General features: G+C 51.8%; 1 protein-coding gene across 1 annotated transcript; it reads right to left on the bottom strand.

Annotated features, from left to right (window-relative positions):
- Positions 1-2,097: 2,097 nt before the first annotated feature.
- On the bottom strand, positions 2,098-15,651 carry Capn10 (calpain 10). The gene is made up of 12 exons (XM_021158554.1): positions 15,013-15,651; positions 12,030-12,161; positions 10,541-10,737; positions 9,557-9,774; positions 7,442-7,583; positions 6,576-6,742; positions 6,075-6,337; positions 5,145-5,347; positions 4,764-5,025; positions 3,070-3,269; positions 2,785-2,830; positions 2,098-2,536 (listed from the first exon to the last, which is right to left on the bottom strand). Exons 1-12 carry the CDS (start codon positions 15,151-15,153, stop codon positions 2,507-2,509), a joined length of 2,001 nt encoding a protein of 666 aa, XP_021014213.1. The 5' UTR covers positions 15,154-15,651; the 3' UTR covers positions 2,098-2,506.
- Between the last annotated feature and the right edge of the window lie 993 nt (positions 15,652-16,644).

Below are 16,644 nucleotides of genomic sequence, written 5' to 3'. Positions count from 1 at the left end.
ACAGGGCTTGGCATACCAAGGGCAGTGAGCTCTTGACCCTAACATCACAAGCACTAAAACCCCTCATAGAGTCTCCACCTGTGTCCTAAACACCTTCCCAAGGTGCCAAGTAAGGGAAGGCAGACTTTCAGATCTTGGTGGTGCCCAGAGCTTTGGAGTGCCACTCCTTGGCAGCCCTTGACATTCTCGGTGTCCACAGTGGTCTATGCTAACCCTTCAAAACCAGGGCTGCCCTGAGAAGCAACAGCCTGGTGCCTATTCTTCATCCCTGCCTCAGCTAGGCACCTGGAACTTCTCAGACCATGGAAGGCAGGGTCTAGTTGAAATGTCCCAATGATCTTAAAGAGTGACCCACAGCTTAATTGCGCCTCCTGGAGGTCATTGGGGGTGATGCACATCAAAGAGCAATATAGTTCAGTACTATGGCAGCCCTCAAAAGGCCTCTTCCGAGAGCCAAGACAAGCATGTGGTGACACTTGTGAAGATGCATGGTGCTGTGGAATTCCGGGCAAGGGTGTGGGGTTCCTGCTGCCTCCAAGCCCTCAGCAGATCTCTAACACCTCTGTCAGCTGGGAAAAGCCCACTTCATAGAGGCTTTGATCTGTTCCTTGGGCAGCCTGAGGGGAGAGGCATTTTAAGGATCTTTCCTGCAAGCTGTAAGGCAGAGTAGCCTTCCTCAGAGTCTTCCTGAGATGTCACTGGAGCTACTACCAAAACAGATGCTGTTGAGAGGGGAAGGGACAGCCAATAATAAACATGTTAGTCTAGTGGACCCCTGGGAAGGGCTGTTGTGGGACATCAACAGGTCCTTAGGGCCTACCTTAGCTGGGAGGCAGCCTTGCACAGGCAACAGAGTCAGGTAGAACCCAAAGGCCAGGGGGTTTTGCTTCCATACCTCTAAAAACCCTAAATATAAGGTTGGGGCTGCCCAAGTGTCTTCTAGGGAGAGAGTTCTTTCTCCGCAAATAAGCTGCCCCAGATCCCGTTCTGCTGTGCACCTCCAGAAAAGGGGGTTCAGTCTGAAAAAACACTATCTAGGCCACGGGACTGAATTACTAATTACCCAGGAAGAACAACCGGTTGTCACAGGTAATGGGGGGACAGCAGACCCTGACTAGTGTGAATGTCCTGTCTAGTTCAATTGCTACTTGCTATGCTGTTGAACAGACGTGCACAGGTAGGGGATATGATGGCAGACTCAGCACTGTAGCTGGAGACGAGAAGAGGGCTGTGATGACCGGGACAGAGGCCCTGGGAGCAGCTATAGATCGGAAGGTGGCTGCTGTCCAGCTTGATTGGAGCCCTCAGTGGTTACTTCCAAAGGAACGACCAGGTTACATCCTGTCAAGCCCTCGGGCCTGCTCTAACCCTAGTTAAGCTAGTTCTGCAGGACACTATAGGGTTTGGTAAATGCCATGGGTTGTAGGATCCAATTCCAAAAGACAAGCCAGGTGATAGCTCTTGTTAATAATAGAGCCACCAAAAATAGCTGCCCTGGGACGTTATGGTGTATTAACAGAGGTGATGTAGAGGGCCATCAGCCAGACATCTGACCAAGCCAATCATGGATGGGTAGCACCTCAACCTAGTCCAAAGTCCCGCCCACAGAGGACATACTTGCTGTCCACATCAATATGACCACAAGTTCCTCCAGAAACTCTGGGCCTCTCCTCCATGGTTGTGTACTGGGCAGGGAACCATTCTGTCATCGTACAGGCCTAAGGGTCCAGCCTATGCACAAGCCTGTTACAGTAGGACACAAGAGTGGCAGTAACAGTCCAGCCAAGATCAGCTTATGCAAGTCCAGAAGGCCCACTCACTGCAGCCACCCGGACTGCAACCGCCTAACTGGGACTTAGAGAAATGACTGCTACACTTAGAGCACATCACTGGGACTGAATGTCACAGTCCAGGTGAGACTGCAGTTCAGGGAGGCCAGAGTAGGATGCCAAAATCGCCAACTGCCAGAATCTTTTGTTTCCCATTCCCCATCTCCTCCAGAGCCCAAGCCGCCCTCACCCATCCCAGCACCCATCCATCCAGTCGAAGCTGGCTACTAGAATGTTAATTTGGCCTTGGGCTTTTTGGAACAAGACCAATCCATAAATTATTCATGTTTATTTATAAAGTCACATTCCAAAAATATTTCAAGTAATAAATAGGTTTTAGCATTTGTCACAGTCTGCCTGCCTAGTGTAAGGCTTCCAAAGTCAAGAAGGGTATGTGGATCCCGCAAAGCTTTCCACAGCAAACCCGGGCCCCAGGAATCTCCTGGCCTTCACTAAGGAATGAAGACACCACTTGGGAGTTCTAGCCCCACCCTGCAGCACCCACTGGACCCGAGATGTCTTCAATCCAGTACAAAGCACCCTATTTTAGCCCCAAGGTCCACAGCCAGCCCCCAGAGCTGACGAGAAGCTGGCTTGTGGCTGGCTGGAGATGCACCTGGATGCTGGGCACAGGGGCAGCAGCCACTCTGGCCATGGCTGGCACACAGGTTCTCGTGTCAGGCTTTCATCACTGCCATAAAGGAGACCTGCAGGGGAGAAGGTACAGTTGGGTCCCACCCTTTGCTCCCCACTGTTCCTCCAGACACCACCTGAGAACGATACAACCCAGCTCCCAGGGCTATCCTGTGGCTCTTTATGAGGGTGTCACAGCACCGTTTATCTCAGAGGCCACTTGCAGCAAGGCTACTGGGAGGAGGGTGAGGGAATTAAAACCCAGACCACCAAGCAGACGTGGGCAGGAGAGCCAAGCGAGGCAAGGGTACCACATACAAACCTCCTGGAGCAGCTGGCCCAGCATCTCCTGGCTGTGGATGGACTGCCTGTGGAGAGAATATCTAGTCATCTCCCAAAACTGCCTTACAGACAGACCTCCCACCAGACCCAGGCCCTACTCCCAGGCTTAGACCAGCAGGGAGTCTTAAAGTCCACGGGCCCACTTCTTGGCTCTGCTAGAAAGGCAAGAGCCTGGACATGTAGGCCAAGCACAAGGCTCGTAGGGAAGAAAGTTACAATGCTGTGGGCCTTGACCCCTGCTAGCCTCCAAGGCCTGGAGACCTACCTATCGATTCTGGTTGCTATGGTTACCGTGAAGGTACCCTCTGTATCTGGCAGGTAGGTGGAGGGAACAATCCTGTAGTTCCCCACAGAAAGGAGGCAGAGGCGGCTCACTTCCTGGGCATAGCAATGTGGTACACAGCTTAGCAGTGGCTCCTGGAGCAGCAGGGAACACGCGTCCTGGTTCTCACCGTCTGCTGGAACCTGGGCAACAGTGCAATTGGCATGGAGGCCCATTCAGGGTGGCATGGTTTGCTCTCACTCTGCACAGCACCAGCTAAGGGAGTACTGCCCTGGCTCAGCTGGTATACCTGATGTTCTCAATCCTCGAGCCATGGAACCACTATGCTAAGGAGAAGAGCCATGGAGCCAGGACACCCTTGTCAAAGGCCCTGCCAGTGGTACCCGACCCTGAAGAACATCAGATTTTCACACACACTAACCAGGCCCCTACATAAAAGCACTCAAGAGTACTGGATGGGCCCTGGGCAGGGGCACTCTATTTGGAGTTTCAGGTGGCCTGACTCAAGATTCAAGGAGTCCAACTTTCTGGGATGTACCGACAGCCCTCAACAGAACTTTCTTAATGAAAAAATCCTGGTCTCTCCTGGCCATGTCACCTGCATTCCAGGTATACATGTTTCCACTCAGAACAGTGAATCCTGCTGTAGCCCAACACACCCTCTGTCAATGACCACTGTGATGTGAAGGCCCAAAGTGGATATGGCCTCATGGGATCGGAAGCCTCATTGCCACCATGGAGTCTGCAGCCCATGACCCTTGACCTCTAGCACAGCACTTCTCTCTCCTCCCCTTCTCCAACTAAAACTTTGATCGGTGTGTTCCCGGCTGCCGGATACGAGGTGGAAGTAATGAAGAAGCAGCCTGGGGGGACCTGGGACTCACTGAACCTTCCCTATCCACAGCAGCCTGGCAGGGAAACTGTGTAAGCAAGCCCCTAGGCCAGCACAGAACCCACACGCTCAGGCCCTTTGGTGGCCTCTCTTCCATTACCTATGACTGCCCCGGGGTTAACAGCCTCAAAGTACAGTTCCCAGAGCATGTGTCTTGAAGTCCTGAGCCAGACTTGAAAGAGCTTTGCCTCAACCATGCAAATATCTATCTGGAATCTTCTGGGCTTGTTGACTGTGGCTGTAGCGCCTGACCACCAAGCTGTCCTGCTACTGGCAGTGGCCAAGTACAGGTCTCTCCTCCTTCTTGCCCTTCTCGAGTCTACAGCCTTTCCAACTGAGGCCAGACTTCTGCCCTGCTCTACCTGATCCCATTATACAACAGCTCTTGCCAATCCCACTTGGAACTGAGTGACATGGGAAGGATGGGCTGTGAGACTGCCCAAGGAGTGTGACTACAGCATGTGGTGTAAGTGAGCGAGGCCTCTCTACAGTAACTGCCTGGGGCCACATCACCTCAGGGTGAGACTGGGCTTCTCCCTCAGAACCCCTAGAGAAGTCCAGAGCCCAGCCAGGGTCACAGGTAGGAGGCATGCAGTGGATGGAATGACCTCATACAGGGAGGGTATTTGGAGTGAGGTGAGCTACCCCAAATGACCTCAGTGAATAGTCTTTGTGAAACATGCAATGAGTCTTTCATGAGGCCAGCTAGCTGGACCACCAGGCCCAAATGACAGAAGCCAGCCTCTGTGTCACAGTCGCGGACCTCCCCTCAAACCTAACTCACCTGAAAGACATGGAAACCAATGGGGTGCAGCTGGCTGTCACTGAGCCGGCAGTGTTGCTGCAGGGTGATACGGATGTAGCGGGGGCCAGCACCCTCAGGAACGGAGAAGGGGAGGCAGGGATTGCAGGGGTAGGAGGCAAAGTTCCTGCTGCCCCCAGCTGTCTGGCCAGCTCTCCAGCAGCCCCGCAACTGCACAGTCTCCCACTCGCCTGCAGGCAGGGCTGATCCAGGCGATGCATCCTTGGTGGCCAGCCTGACAGCACTGCAGGACGATACACAGAGGGTACTGGCAGCCTGGTCCAAAGGAACCTGCCCAAGTCCTACCCTCACACTGAGCACACCCTAGCTCCTCCCCAGGCCTAGCTAGCACTGGCTCCTTACCTGAGGGAGATTTTCCCAGTGGAGAAGACTCTGAGCAGGAACTGCCCTGGCACATCCTTCAAAAAGGTGCTAGGGACAGCCAGGTAGTAGCCTGGTGAGAGCTCACAACGCAAGTGGATCTCACGATCATACGCATGGCACGCAGTGCCAGCCACAGGGGGTGCAGACAGGACTCTGGGCAGGCTGATCTTCCGTTTCTCTACCTGCATGAATGGAGGTGGGAGGCTGAGAGTCACACCCAGGCACTGGACCTCTGCTCCCTGCTCCTCCCTGCTCTGAAAAATCTAAGCCTACAGAGCACATAGCATCCATCCTCTTGAGCCAGGTGAGGATGCCAAAGACCTAGGGCTTCCTTCAGAGGGTCAAAATAGGCAAATCCAGAACCATGTTCAAAAAGGCCCATGGCCAGGGCAGCCCGGGGGATGCTGGAGAAGGTACTTTCCAGTAACTTCTTTTTGCAAGAGGAAAGGACCATGACATAGGCCCCCACTCAAAAAAGGGTCAATGAACAGTGGTGAGACTTGTCACATGGTATCAAGATACACAAGATTAAAATACAGCCACTGAGTAAGCAAAGAGCAGTTCCTGACCTACCTGTTCTAGGAAATAGATACTAGTTTGTAAAACTGACCAAATGTCTCAGCCTGACCATAAAATAACCCTATACACATACAGGCTGTAATGGAGGAACCAGGAAGGCAGCTAGGTGGGGTACACAAGGCAAGCAGCAGCCCTAGTATAATGGGAAACTCTTCCCTTGGGAAGATGGGGACTGTAGAGATCAAGCTAGCCTCCACCTCTGCGGTGGGGTGGGTGGACTTTGAATCAGCTGCTTCCGTTGCTCTATCAGAGGTGTTTGATGCCAAAGAACATGGGAAAAGGAATCAATAGCCAAGGGTGGGAGCTCCTGGGCCCAGCAGATGCAGTTACCTTCCAGATGTGCAGGCCCACAGCCTGGTAATCTTTGCCTGGGAGGTTCACCGGTGCAGGGCTGGCACCCGCCAGTGCCCGAGTCTGGCTCACTAAACGCCTCCGGGGTCTCTGAAGAACAGCCACACACACCTCGCTGGGCTCCAAGAGCCGTAACCAGAACTTGGGGTTGCAGGGAAAGCAACTGTTGTTCCGGCAGCCTCCTGCTGACTGCCCTGTCACCCAGGCACCAGGCAGTGTCCGTGTATGGCACAGCACCCTCTCTAGTGAGTGGGAGAACACACGTGTCAGCCGAGAGGACTGAGCTGGCTCTGCTGTAGCCACAGGCTGAGGTAAGCAGACCAGTGGCAGTCAGCTCACCCTCTGAGAATCACACCCGCTCCCACCTCCAAACCCCCAGTCAGTCAATCAGGCAGAAAGGACGGTACCCGTCCCTGCTGTGCCAGCCCATGCAGGCTCCTGGCTTCACAGAGGACAGTCCACTCCTGCTGGCAGCCCTACCTGTGTGGAGACTCTGTAGGTGGCCGGCCTCTGTGACTGGGTAGCCGATGGTGACCTCATCAAACTCCCTGAGGAACTCCTCTTCCTCTACCCAGAACTCTCCTTCCTGGAGTTGGGCCAGCAGCTCAGACTCCTTAGCTGGCTCTACCTGGTTCCACCCTTCACCTCTGCAGGAAATCTCATTTCAGTGCAAGCTCAAGATGTATTATCAACTGGTAAATAAGGCAGTGGGACCCTGGGGAAGGGGCCTGGGGTGGAGAGCCTCAAACTTTTGCCATACACTGCACTGTAAACTCTGTTACTAAGTGTCCTATAGAAGATGCGTCCTATGTGCTGGCTGTCCCTCAGAACCTTTCCTTACCAGGAGGACCCCACACCGGAAAGAAGCTGCCTTCTTAAGGCTATCACAGCCGAGTCTGACCCTTTAGTCTCTGAAGGAGCTATTGGGTTGACTGGAGCGCTGCTCAGTTTAGTGACACTAGACCCAGCCTGCACACAGAGGGTAGTTGGGGTCCAAGAGCCTCAGTGCTCCCAAGCCTCAAAGGGGTCCTGGCTTAGTTGGGTCTTAAAACTGAGCTGAGGACTTCAGCTGTGGGTCACCCTCAAACCCCTATGCAACAAAAAGCATTCACTATCCTATACATACCCAAGGTAAAACCCCATAAAAAAAAGTTACATGACCCTAGTTCTTCCAAGACCTAGAAAAAGCAAGCACTTTGATACACAAATGAGTGCAGAGCGAGCTTTCCTACGGGAAGGCAAGCACCATCCTGGCAGCTAGACATGACACAAATGGGGAGCAGAGCAATGCGGCATGGATGCCCCAGGATACCCACCCCTCTTCCCACGTGCAGCCTGGTACTTACCCTTCTCTCCAGAGGCCCTGCCAACAACGCCGGCCCCAGGGGTTGTGAATCCGCAGCAGGAGGATACCCTGGCCAGTCCGACTCCTGAGCTCCTGCAGATCTGAGATGATGAAGGCATGGAACTCCCCGAGTTCCCTGGCACCTATGAGAACAGCCCAGTCGTGTGTAAGACCTGCATCACCATGTCCCCAAACTGGACAGGACATACAGATTCCTGCTTCCCTGCCCGTGGAAGATGCTCTGGGTCTCCATAGTGCTAAGGCGCCAGGCCAGCTACTTGCAGTGCTCACTGGCATTCTGTGCTGAGGGCTGATGTTGGCCTTGGCTCTCTACCACCAGGATTCGATGCTGCACACAGCATTCCCTCCTCTGGGCCTCAGTTCCCACCATGGGTGTGAGACCATCTGACTGTCATGTTGAGGACTTGAGGCCAAGAGGAATTCCACCTGGCCAGAGACCACAGGACAAAGGGCCCTGCCATGGAAGAGGAGAACAGTGCTATTCCAGGAGGGTGGAAGCCAGAAAAAGGGCAGGAAGGCCTATGTGGCCACAGCTCTAGTTCCAAGGACTCTGCAGCTCCTTCTTGGTGTCCCTTTTAGTTCCAGCCCTTGACACTTCAGTGGGTCCCAGGAGCTCTTTGCCAGAGAAAGGAGTTCTCCAAAATTCAAGAATCAGCTTCCCCCCACACTAGGACTGACACCACCAACAGAGTCTTATGGCCAATGGCTAGCTCCCACCTCAGGAGGGAGGCTGGGTGGAGTCGGCATGGCCAGCAGTGAACACACCCTGGCCCTCCCCTTGAATCCCAGGATCTGTCTGAGGATCAAAGACCAGGGCTTTGTCAACTCTTAGTTGTTGGTCTGGCCAGTGTGATTACCGATTAGTTCTGGATTATTTCTTTGTTCATATTTTATTGTTTGTGTTTACATGTGGGTATGTGTGGGTGGGGCACATACACATGTGTGCGCGGGCTGGCAGACAGACATGGGGTGGTTCCTCAGGAGCTGCCCACCTTATTTTGAGGCGGGGGTCTCTCAGCAAGCCACAGGCACCCTCCTGTCTCCACTTCCTCAGAGCTGGAATTCCATGTATACATCACCATGCCTGACTTTTTACTTGGGTGCTGGCTGTCCAACTCACGGCCTCGCGCTGTGCAGTAACACTGTACAGACTGAACCGCTGCCCTAGTGCTATTTCTGAACCTAAGTTATAGCATACAAATATTCTTTTTTTTTTTTGGTTTTTCGAGACAGGGTTTCTCTGTGTAGCCCTGGTTGTCCCAGAACTCACTTTGTAGACCAGGCTGGCCTCGAACTTAGAAATCCGCCTGCCTCTGCCTCCTGAGTGCTGGGATTAAAGGCGTGCACCACCACCTCCCGGCTGCATAAAAATATTCTTAAACGTGTATAGAAAATTGCATCAGAAAGATATGGCCAGACATGTAATAAGTGACAACGGTCTCAACACTTGACAACCTAAGTTTTTAGCAAGTCTGAAACTCAAAAAACAAAAACAAAACCAAAATCCCAAAAACCAAAACAACAATAGAAAAAACAAAACGCAGCAAAAAAAAAAAAAAAAAAAACCTGAACTATTTAACATTGCTGGAGGATCAAGAAAACCACAGCAGGTCCAGCAGTGGAGGGAGAGATTCCAATTTATGTAAAAGTGGTATACAACAAAACCAGAAAAGGCTGCATACATTCAGGGAAAAACTCAAGAAGTACACTAGAAGGTTCTAAGTGGTTTACAGTAGTTCTATTTAGGTGAGCTTTTCTTTTTTCTTTATTTTGTACACAAATTTCTCCTCATGAACCTTAATATGTCAGTAAGATAAAAACGGCTTTGGACTTTGCTTTGTAAGCAACTGGGGCACGGGTGATGGTGTGGCTAGCTTGGATGCTGTTCTTGCTACTGCTTCTAAGCTGTCTGTGTGCAGCAGGGGACACGATGTAGGTCCCGCCTTGCCCTACATGAAAGGACTAGTCTAGGAGAAAGAGGATAACCTCTCTCTAGAGGAGGGGTAACAGGAGGACACACAGCCAAGACAGCCTCTCAAGGATTCATTTCCTTCTCTGTAACAAGCTAATGGTGGAGGGAGTTGTAGCCATGTACCTGCTCTGGGGCTAAGCACAGAGCAGCTGATTAGACACCGGTCCTTCAGGTGGAGTAGCTGCCGACAAGTTCTGTGCTCCCCACCACTGGGCCTGTCCTGCTGGCCGCTGGCTTTCATTACATCCTTCAGGCTCCACCTTTCTGCCAGGCTTCCAGTGAGATCCACCAGGGCATCTGCCACTTGCCCAGCCCACAGGTGCTCATACGATCCATGGACCCTGGGGAACCAATAAGCACAGGAAGTATGACCTTGTCACTGAGATTCTTGGCTGTCCTATTCCCACAATCCATCGCACCCCAAAGTACCCAACCACCCTCTCACGGCACCCTGATCGCCTCTCTCATGGCCTCTCTGCTTTGTGTCACATCTTCACCCAGCCATAAACGTCAGCATTTGCCATATCCCTGCTGTTTTCTGCCCAGGTTCAGACTCATCCCTTCTCTAGTGTGGGCAGCGAAACACAAGGCAAAGGGACAAAGAGGCTCCATCCTAAGTTCAAACCCCATAGTCCCAAGGATGACATTCTGCTAGCTTTCTGAGTCCCTCTGCTCAGACACCTGCCCAGCAAGCTGCCAGTCTCCTGTGCAAAATGCACACCCCAGGTAGAGGGAGTGCTGAGAGAGCAGGGCTGGAACAAGCAAGCGCTGTTCCATGCCAGGCTCCTCCCTCCCCTGAAACAGGGCAACAAACTCCTTGTGTTGAATGTCTAGAAACATACATGAGGGCATCTTTGCACTGGGGCTGAGAAATGAGGGGACCTTTCTGTGGAGTGCTGGGAAATACGGGAAGGGAAAGAGTGGCAGGGAGGGCATACCATAGTCCTAAAACCAGTGTCCATGTCAGGACCCACAGGACTGGCTGCTGGACCCTGAGGAACACATAGGACTCTGCAGCCCAGGAGAGGTGAGATGGGCCTCATGGAGGCAACTTGGTGCTGAAGCCACCCAGCCTGGCTGACCCCATCACTTCTGTATCGTACATACTTAGCATAGGCCTTTTCCAGTAAGGGAAGCCAGAACACATCCTCTCTCTGGCACCGGGAAAAGCAGAGTCTCCCGGCAAGACAAGGCAGACGATCATCTATGGTCACTTCCTTCCAGTGTCCAAACTGCCAAATCCGACAGGTGAAGAAGCCTTGGTATTTCTGGTCAGACCAGCCTGGCTGTCCTGGAGGGAAGACCTAACACACAGGAGAGGCCAGACAGATAGCATGGGATCAGCATCAGTGTGTTCCTCAGCATCCCAACAGGGCAGCCTCCACAGAAGCACTGCAGACACTTGAGGGGTCACCTGAGAGAGGGTCCACCTGAGAGCCACCGTCACCTGTATTACTCAGTGTCCTAACAATGCAGTCTTGGCAGAAGCTCTATGAGCACCTGCTAAGAGCAAAGGGCTCTGCTCTGTTAGATGTCACATCTTATGTCCATGTCACACCAATACAAAGTCTAGCTTTTCATATAAATAACTCATGTCCCCAAAGCTTATAGCCAACAACGTTTCACTGCCCCAAATAAGCATTTGACCTGAATCCAAAGCTTTGGTAGACAGGAGTAACCCAATTTTTTTTTTTTTTTGCGGGGGGGAGGTTGGTTTGGTTTGGATTTTGGAGATAGGGTTTCTCAGTGTAGCTTGGGCTGTTCTGGAACTCACTCTGTAGACCAGGCTGGCCTTGAACTAAGAGATCCACCAAAGGCATGTACCACCACACACGGCTTCCATAACCTACTGGCCTAATAGCTCTTCTTGTTTCTCAAAGCCAAGTGCCCCAAACTGGCCAGTCACTGGCCAGCTACACCCATTGCTAGCTTCTGTCAGTAGAGAAGGGCAGGCTCTAGACTAGGGAGACTTGGTGTGGCGCTGGCTCCAACACTCAGACACACAGGAGCTATGATGACGACAGCATCAGTGCCTTCCTTTACAGAGAAGTTAGATGCCAACAAGGCTGGATGGGGAGGAAGCAACAGGGACAAGCTTAACCCAGGGCTCGGGACAGGACAGAGTCACAAATGGGTAACCCCCCACCCCCATCCCCACCCCCATCCCCACCCCCCAGTACTGTTGCCTTAGCTGAAAACACCGAGCAATGAGCCAACCTAAAACATGCGGCACTGCATATCAGAAGACCGTTTTAGTCACCTTTTCTCTGTTGGTATTTAAAACTTACGCATGAAAAAATAAAAATAGAAAGAAATCAATCAAGTTTAAAAAAAAAAATCAAACCAGAGACACAAAATGCCTCTGCTGACCCTGTTCTACCTGCCAGGTTGGCCTGGTTTTGTGTCCCACATGTGTGGGTGGCTCCGGTCTGGTGGACAGGACGCACTTGGGTCACTGTCTTGGTGTCCTAACCTTTCCCACCACCCATGCTGCACAGACACAAATGTGCCCCAGCAGGCCCTGGATCTGGAAGAATGTCCTGTGCTGTGCACTAGAAATAACTGAGTGGAAAGAAGGCTGAGGTGGGCTCTGTACCTGGTCCAGGAGGTGTTGACTCTTCTGAAGGGCGGCGCAGGCACACAGGAACCAGCAATCCCCCAGCAGCCCTTGCTTCACCTGTCCCTCCCATGGGTTATCTGGAAACAGCTGAGGTGTGGCACAGATTTCCTGAAATCAAGCCATTCAGAGTTAGCTCACGCCTACAGCTACTCTTCAAGCTAAGAACACATGAACCCAGGGCAGGCTCTGGAGGCACTTTCTCATTCTCTGAGCTCCTGGCCCCAAATGGAAGGAGAGGTTACTTCTCTGTCGCCCTGTCCTTCTGTCACCCTGTCCTTCAGCACTTCCTTTGCTATAGTTCTCCCATGGCAAGACCTCAATTCTGGAGGACCCTTTTAAATAAGTTTAGAAATCAGCTCTACTCTATAAATTTATGGTGACAAATATCAAATGGGTCCTTTGTACTGTAGAAAGTCTACTGTTTGTCTAGCAGGTTCAATCCTACATACCTTCTGCCTTGTCTCTCTTCTTACTCCCCTTGCCTGGACACCTCAGCTACCAACCTGTCCTTCTGCTTCATAAAAGCCACTGGCCACCCACCCACCTTTTGCTACCTCTCCTTGTTCAGGCATCCCATTCCGGAGGCAGACCACACCAGCCCGCTAGTGGGATAGAGATCTCCCATCTTTAATAGCTAGCAGCACTGTATTCCCTGCCTAGGCTCCCTTCAATGACAGCTTCTCAGAGAAATGACCAATCTTACTGCCCCTCCCTTCACTATCAGCAAGTCAATCATCCCCAACACTGCCTCAATTTCACCTGTGTGATGTTAGATACGACAGGCATGTCCTGTCCTTTAGTAACTTTCATGGCTGTCCCCCGACCCTCAAGGGCATGGAAGCCCCCTGTAGCTCCATGATGCCACAGGCTCCTCTGCTCCTTTCCCGTCACTGCTTGCTGCATCTCACCTGTTGCTGACTGCCTGTCGGGGTGCTCACATGCACATTTACACATTAAGGCTTAAGGTTAAGTCTCAAGTCTCTTTTTCTACTCCTTCCCTCCAGATCCTGAGTGGCTCTTCTAAGCTGGACTGTAACCGACTCTCCCACCTATCGTGCTCTTCCTGAGCTTCTGACCCATCTATCCGACAACTCCACCTGGACAAGGCAGGAAAGCCAGGCACTGCTTAGGACCACCACCCATCTATCACTCTGGCCAGGAAGCAAGAACTCATTCTTTTTTTTTTTTTCCAATCTATCTATATAAATCATGTGTGTTTGTCTATGACACAGTGTGAATATGGAGGGCAGAGGCTAACTTACTGCAATGAGTTTTCTCTTTCCATCATGTGGGTCCCAGGGTCCACACTTAGGCCATTACCATTGTTAGTAAATAACTTACCTTCTGCTCAGCAAGCAGCAGGGCCATTTCAATAGCCCAAGAAAACACTCTCGATCCCTGCTCTGGCTTCTACTTCAAACAGCCACTCCTCCCAAAGCATTCGCAAAGCTGTCTACTGCAAAGCCCACCCACCCAGCTGTCAGGCTAACCTGAAAGTCAACATTGACTTCTAGCACCACTGAAAAGGGCAGTCCCCATCGTGCCCTGTTCATCATCTCCCTCCCAGGAGCGAGCTTCTTCCCTACTGTTCTTCTGTCTTGTTCCCCATGGTTGCTACAATTACAAATAGATACACTCACATGGCTACAATATAATAGTAAGTGCTGAAAAGAACAAAAAGACACTATACTGTGTCCTAGTCACCAAAGAGCAGTTCCAACAAACTCACCCCTTAATTCTCTCCTGACACCTAAAACATGTTCACCTACTTGTATGTTGTGTGTGAGTGTTTTGTTTGACTCTGTGTCCATGTGCCTGTGGTGCCTTCAGAGGCCAGAAGAGATCACGGGATTCCCCTCAGACTGGACATACAAATGGCTGTGAGCCACCATACGAAATCCATTTTTTAAAAAAAATCTATTTATTCACTTTATAACCTAATTCAGCCCTTCCTCCCCTCCCAGTACCCCTCATGAAAGTCCTCTCCCTACTCACCATTCCTCTTCTGAGAAGGGGAAGCCCCACTCTGGGTGCCACGCCTCCCCAACACACACGCACATCAAGTCACTGTAGGACTAGGCGCATCTTCTGAAACCCCCCTTTTAAAGTAAAAACAAAACCTAAACTCCAAGGGCGTGGCCAACAGGGCTCTTTCTCTCCCTTGCCTCTCAGTGTTGCTCAAGAAAGCCAGGATGCTTAGCAACACCACTGTGCCAAGCAGGCAGCACAAGGACTGGAACCCTGCCAGCTGTCACTGTTAGCACTACATGCATGTGGGACAGGCTGTCCCCCGGTAGTCTTTCTGCTGATAAGCCACGTCTAAAAAACACCAACAAAAACACTAGGCTTGAACATCCATCCATTTAAGCTGCAACAAGGGAAAAAAAAAAAACCCAATAACCAAAACCCCTCCTACCACAGCCCTTTCTGGCTATGAGGGGTAACACTGTTGTGAGTTGCATGCATGGACCTAACAATACATAGTTCCACCTGCCTGTGCCATTTAAGGGAGCCCTGAAAAGCAACTCCTTAGGTTTTCCCAGTTGTTAAGCACAACGCTCCCCGTGTTCTGTGCTACCTTTTGGTGTTCATACCCCAAAGCCAAAAGCTACTAGAAGAAATGTAGAGCAAAGTGCAAAGCCAAGAAAGATTGCGCTGAATTACACCCGACAAAACTTAGGTGGTGGGATGGTGCTGGAAATACTGCTTCTAATCCCTTCTTAATATCAAAACAGCTCCCTACTACCTGACTTTGGGTAGGAGTGTATTTTAGTAGAAACCCCAAGATAACATCTAAAAGACAAGCCTTTCGATTGCTTCTGTCCTCCTCATTTGAATTCTCAGGGTTGGCTATCACCTTTTCTGAATAGGCTTGAAAGCGAGGTCCTGCTAACCCCGGAGTCCACCTCCGTGAGAAACATATCCACAACACCCGCCCAGGCCAGAGAACCTGCTGCACCTGGGGTCGTCTCCAAGTGATGTCCTCCCGAAACTGGGCCAGAGGCGTGGACAAGTTGTAAAAGAGCGAGGAGTCCGAGGCGGGGAATGCCGCGTCCCGGAAGAGCTCCCGCGCCGGCGTCTCGGCCCGGACCGCCCGCATCTTCGGCGCCCTGGGCTCCCATCTGCGGCCCGTGGACTCGGTCGCCGCCCGGGAGCGAGTGCGCGGCCTTCACTGCAAACCGTGTCTGCTTAGCCCGGGAGACCTACTGGTGCAGAGCAGCCTAGCGCCGCAAGCTCCGTTGTCTAGGTAACCCGGCTGGAGCCAACCAGGAGCCGTGCTTGTGTCATGTGATAGAGCTGCCTAATCACCCACGAGCTGCTGCGCAGAGCCGTGCAGGACTGGTAGGTTCTGCTCTCGCAAGAGGGCGTGGTCCCCGTGTTTCTAACTGGGCGGTGCTAGCCTGATGTCCGTATGCTTTAGTGCTCCAGACAACGCAGCTGTAGCCCCTTGAAATCGAAGTCTCAGCGACCACGGGAAGCTGAAAAGTCACTTTGGTTTAGATCGCTTTGTCAATGCTATCCCAGCATGCAGCGCCGTTCCCAGCATACATCGCTGATCACAGGCGTTGTCTACTTCCCAGCGTGCTTCGCTCCTTCCGGTGTGAGGCAGGAACTTGGCAAAGCGGTGGTTCCTCCCTGTCTTCTGAAAGAGCCAGTGAGGAAGTGGCTCAGCGAATCGCGTTGTTACCCTTCCGTCGCGGTGGTGGTTGCGTTGTTCTGGGGAGGCAGAGGTGTCACTGGGGTTGAAACTTGCCGGGCTCGGGCATTTGTCTCAAAACGATTGGGCTTCAGACGCTATGGATCCTAAACGGCCAGGGAATGCGTCTGGAGCATTCCTTGAAACCTTAAATGGCCGGGCTATGGTTTTGTAGACTGGATGGTGACCAGGACGTGGACTTGCGGCTCCACGATTATTCGATGCCATGAGGAGGACAGGGAGAGGACACTCTCCTTCTGGTGCCTGCTCTTCCAGTTCCCAGGAAGGACCAAGTCAGCCAAGGGCTGTTCTCTGTGTCTTCTCCAAATGTATTTCATCAAGACTAGAAGCTTCATACAGAGACAGGAAGGGAGATGAAGAGGCTTCACACCTTGTAGACTGCAGTTTGCCACCTATTAGGGCTGCTCTGATATTTTTTTCCCTCCTCTGGGCCCCTTTTTCTCGGTCTTGGATAAAAGGTAGTCAGAGGAAATGCGGTTTGTGCAGTTAAGTAGGTCAAGTACCCGTTGCCTAAAGAGGAACAGCCAGGCCAAGCTTTTACCCATAACCTGCTGCTTCAGAGTCTACACAGTTGCTCCTTCTCCCAGTGAGAGGCTGGGCTGCTCCTGCATCAGCAGCAATTACTGCTGTGGCATGACACAGTTACCTTGGCTCCACTAGGCCTCAGCACCATGATTTGAGGTGCAAGACACTTAACTCTTTATTGTGGTTATTTAAAAAATGGAGTAGCCACATAGCCCAACATCTCTTTGGGATGCTTTTTCATTTAGTACTTAATTTCGAATCAGGGGACTGACTGGTGGGCTGAAAGCTGCACTATAGTTGAGTCATTAAGAGCCTAGACTCGGTTTTCCAGGAAGTCTTGAATAATTG

This window comes from Mus caroli, chromosome 1 (assembly GCF_900094665.2).
Source record: "Mus caroli chromosome 1, CAROLI_EIJ_v1.1, whole genome shotgun sequence".
Lineage (NCBI taxonomy): Eukaryota > Metazoa > Chordata > Mammalia > Rodentia > Muridae > Mus > Mus caroli.
Note: the sequence above shows the minus strand (reverse complement) of the source record. Positions and strands in the feature narration are given on the sequence as shown.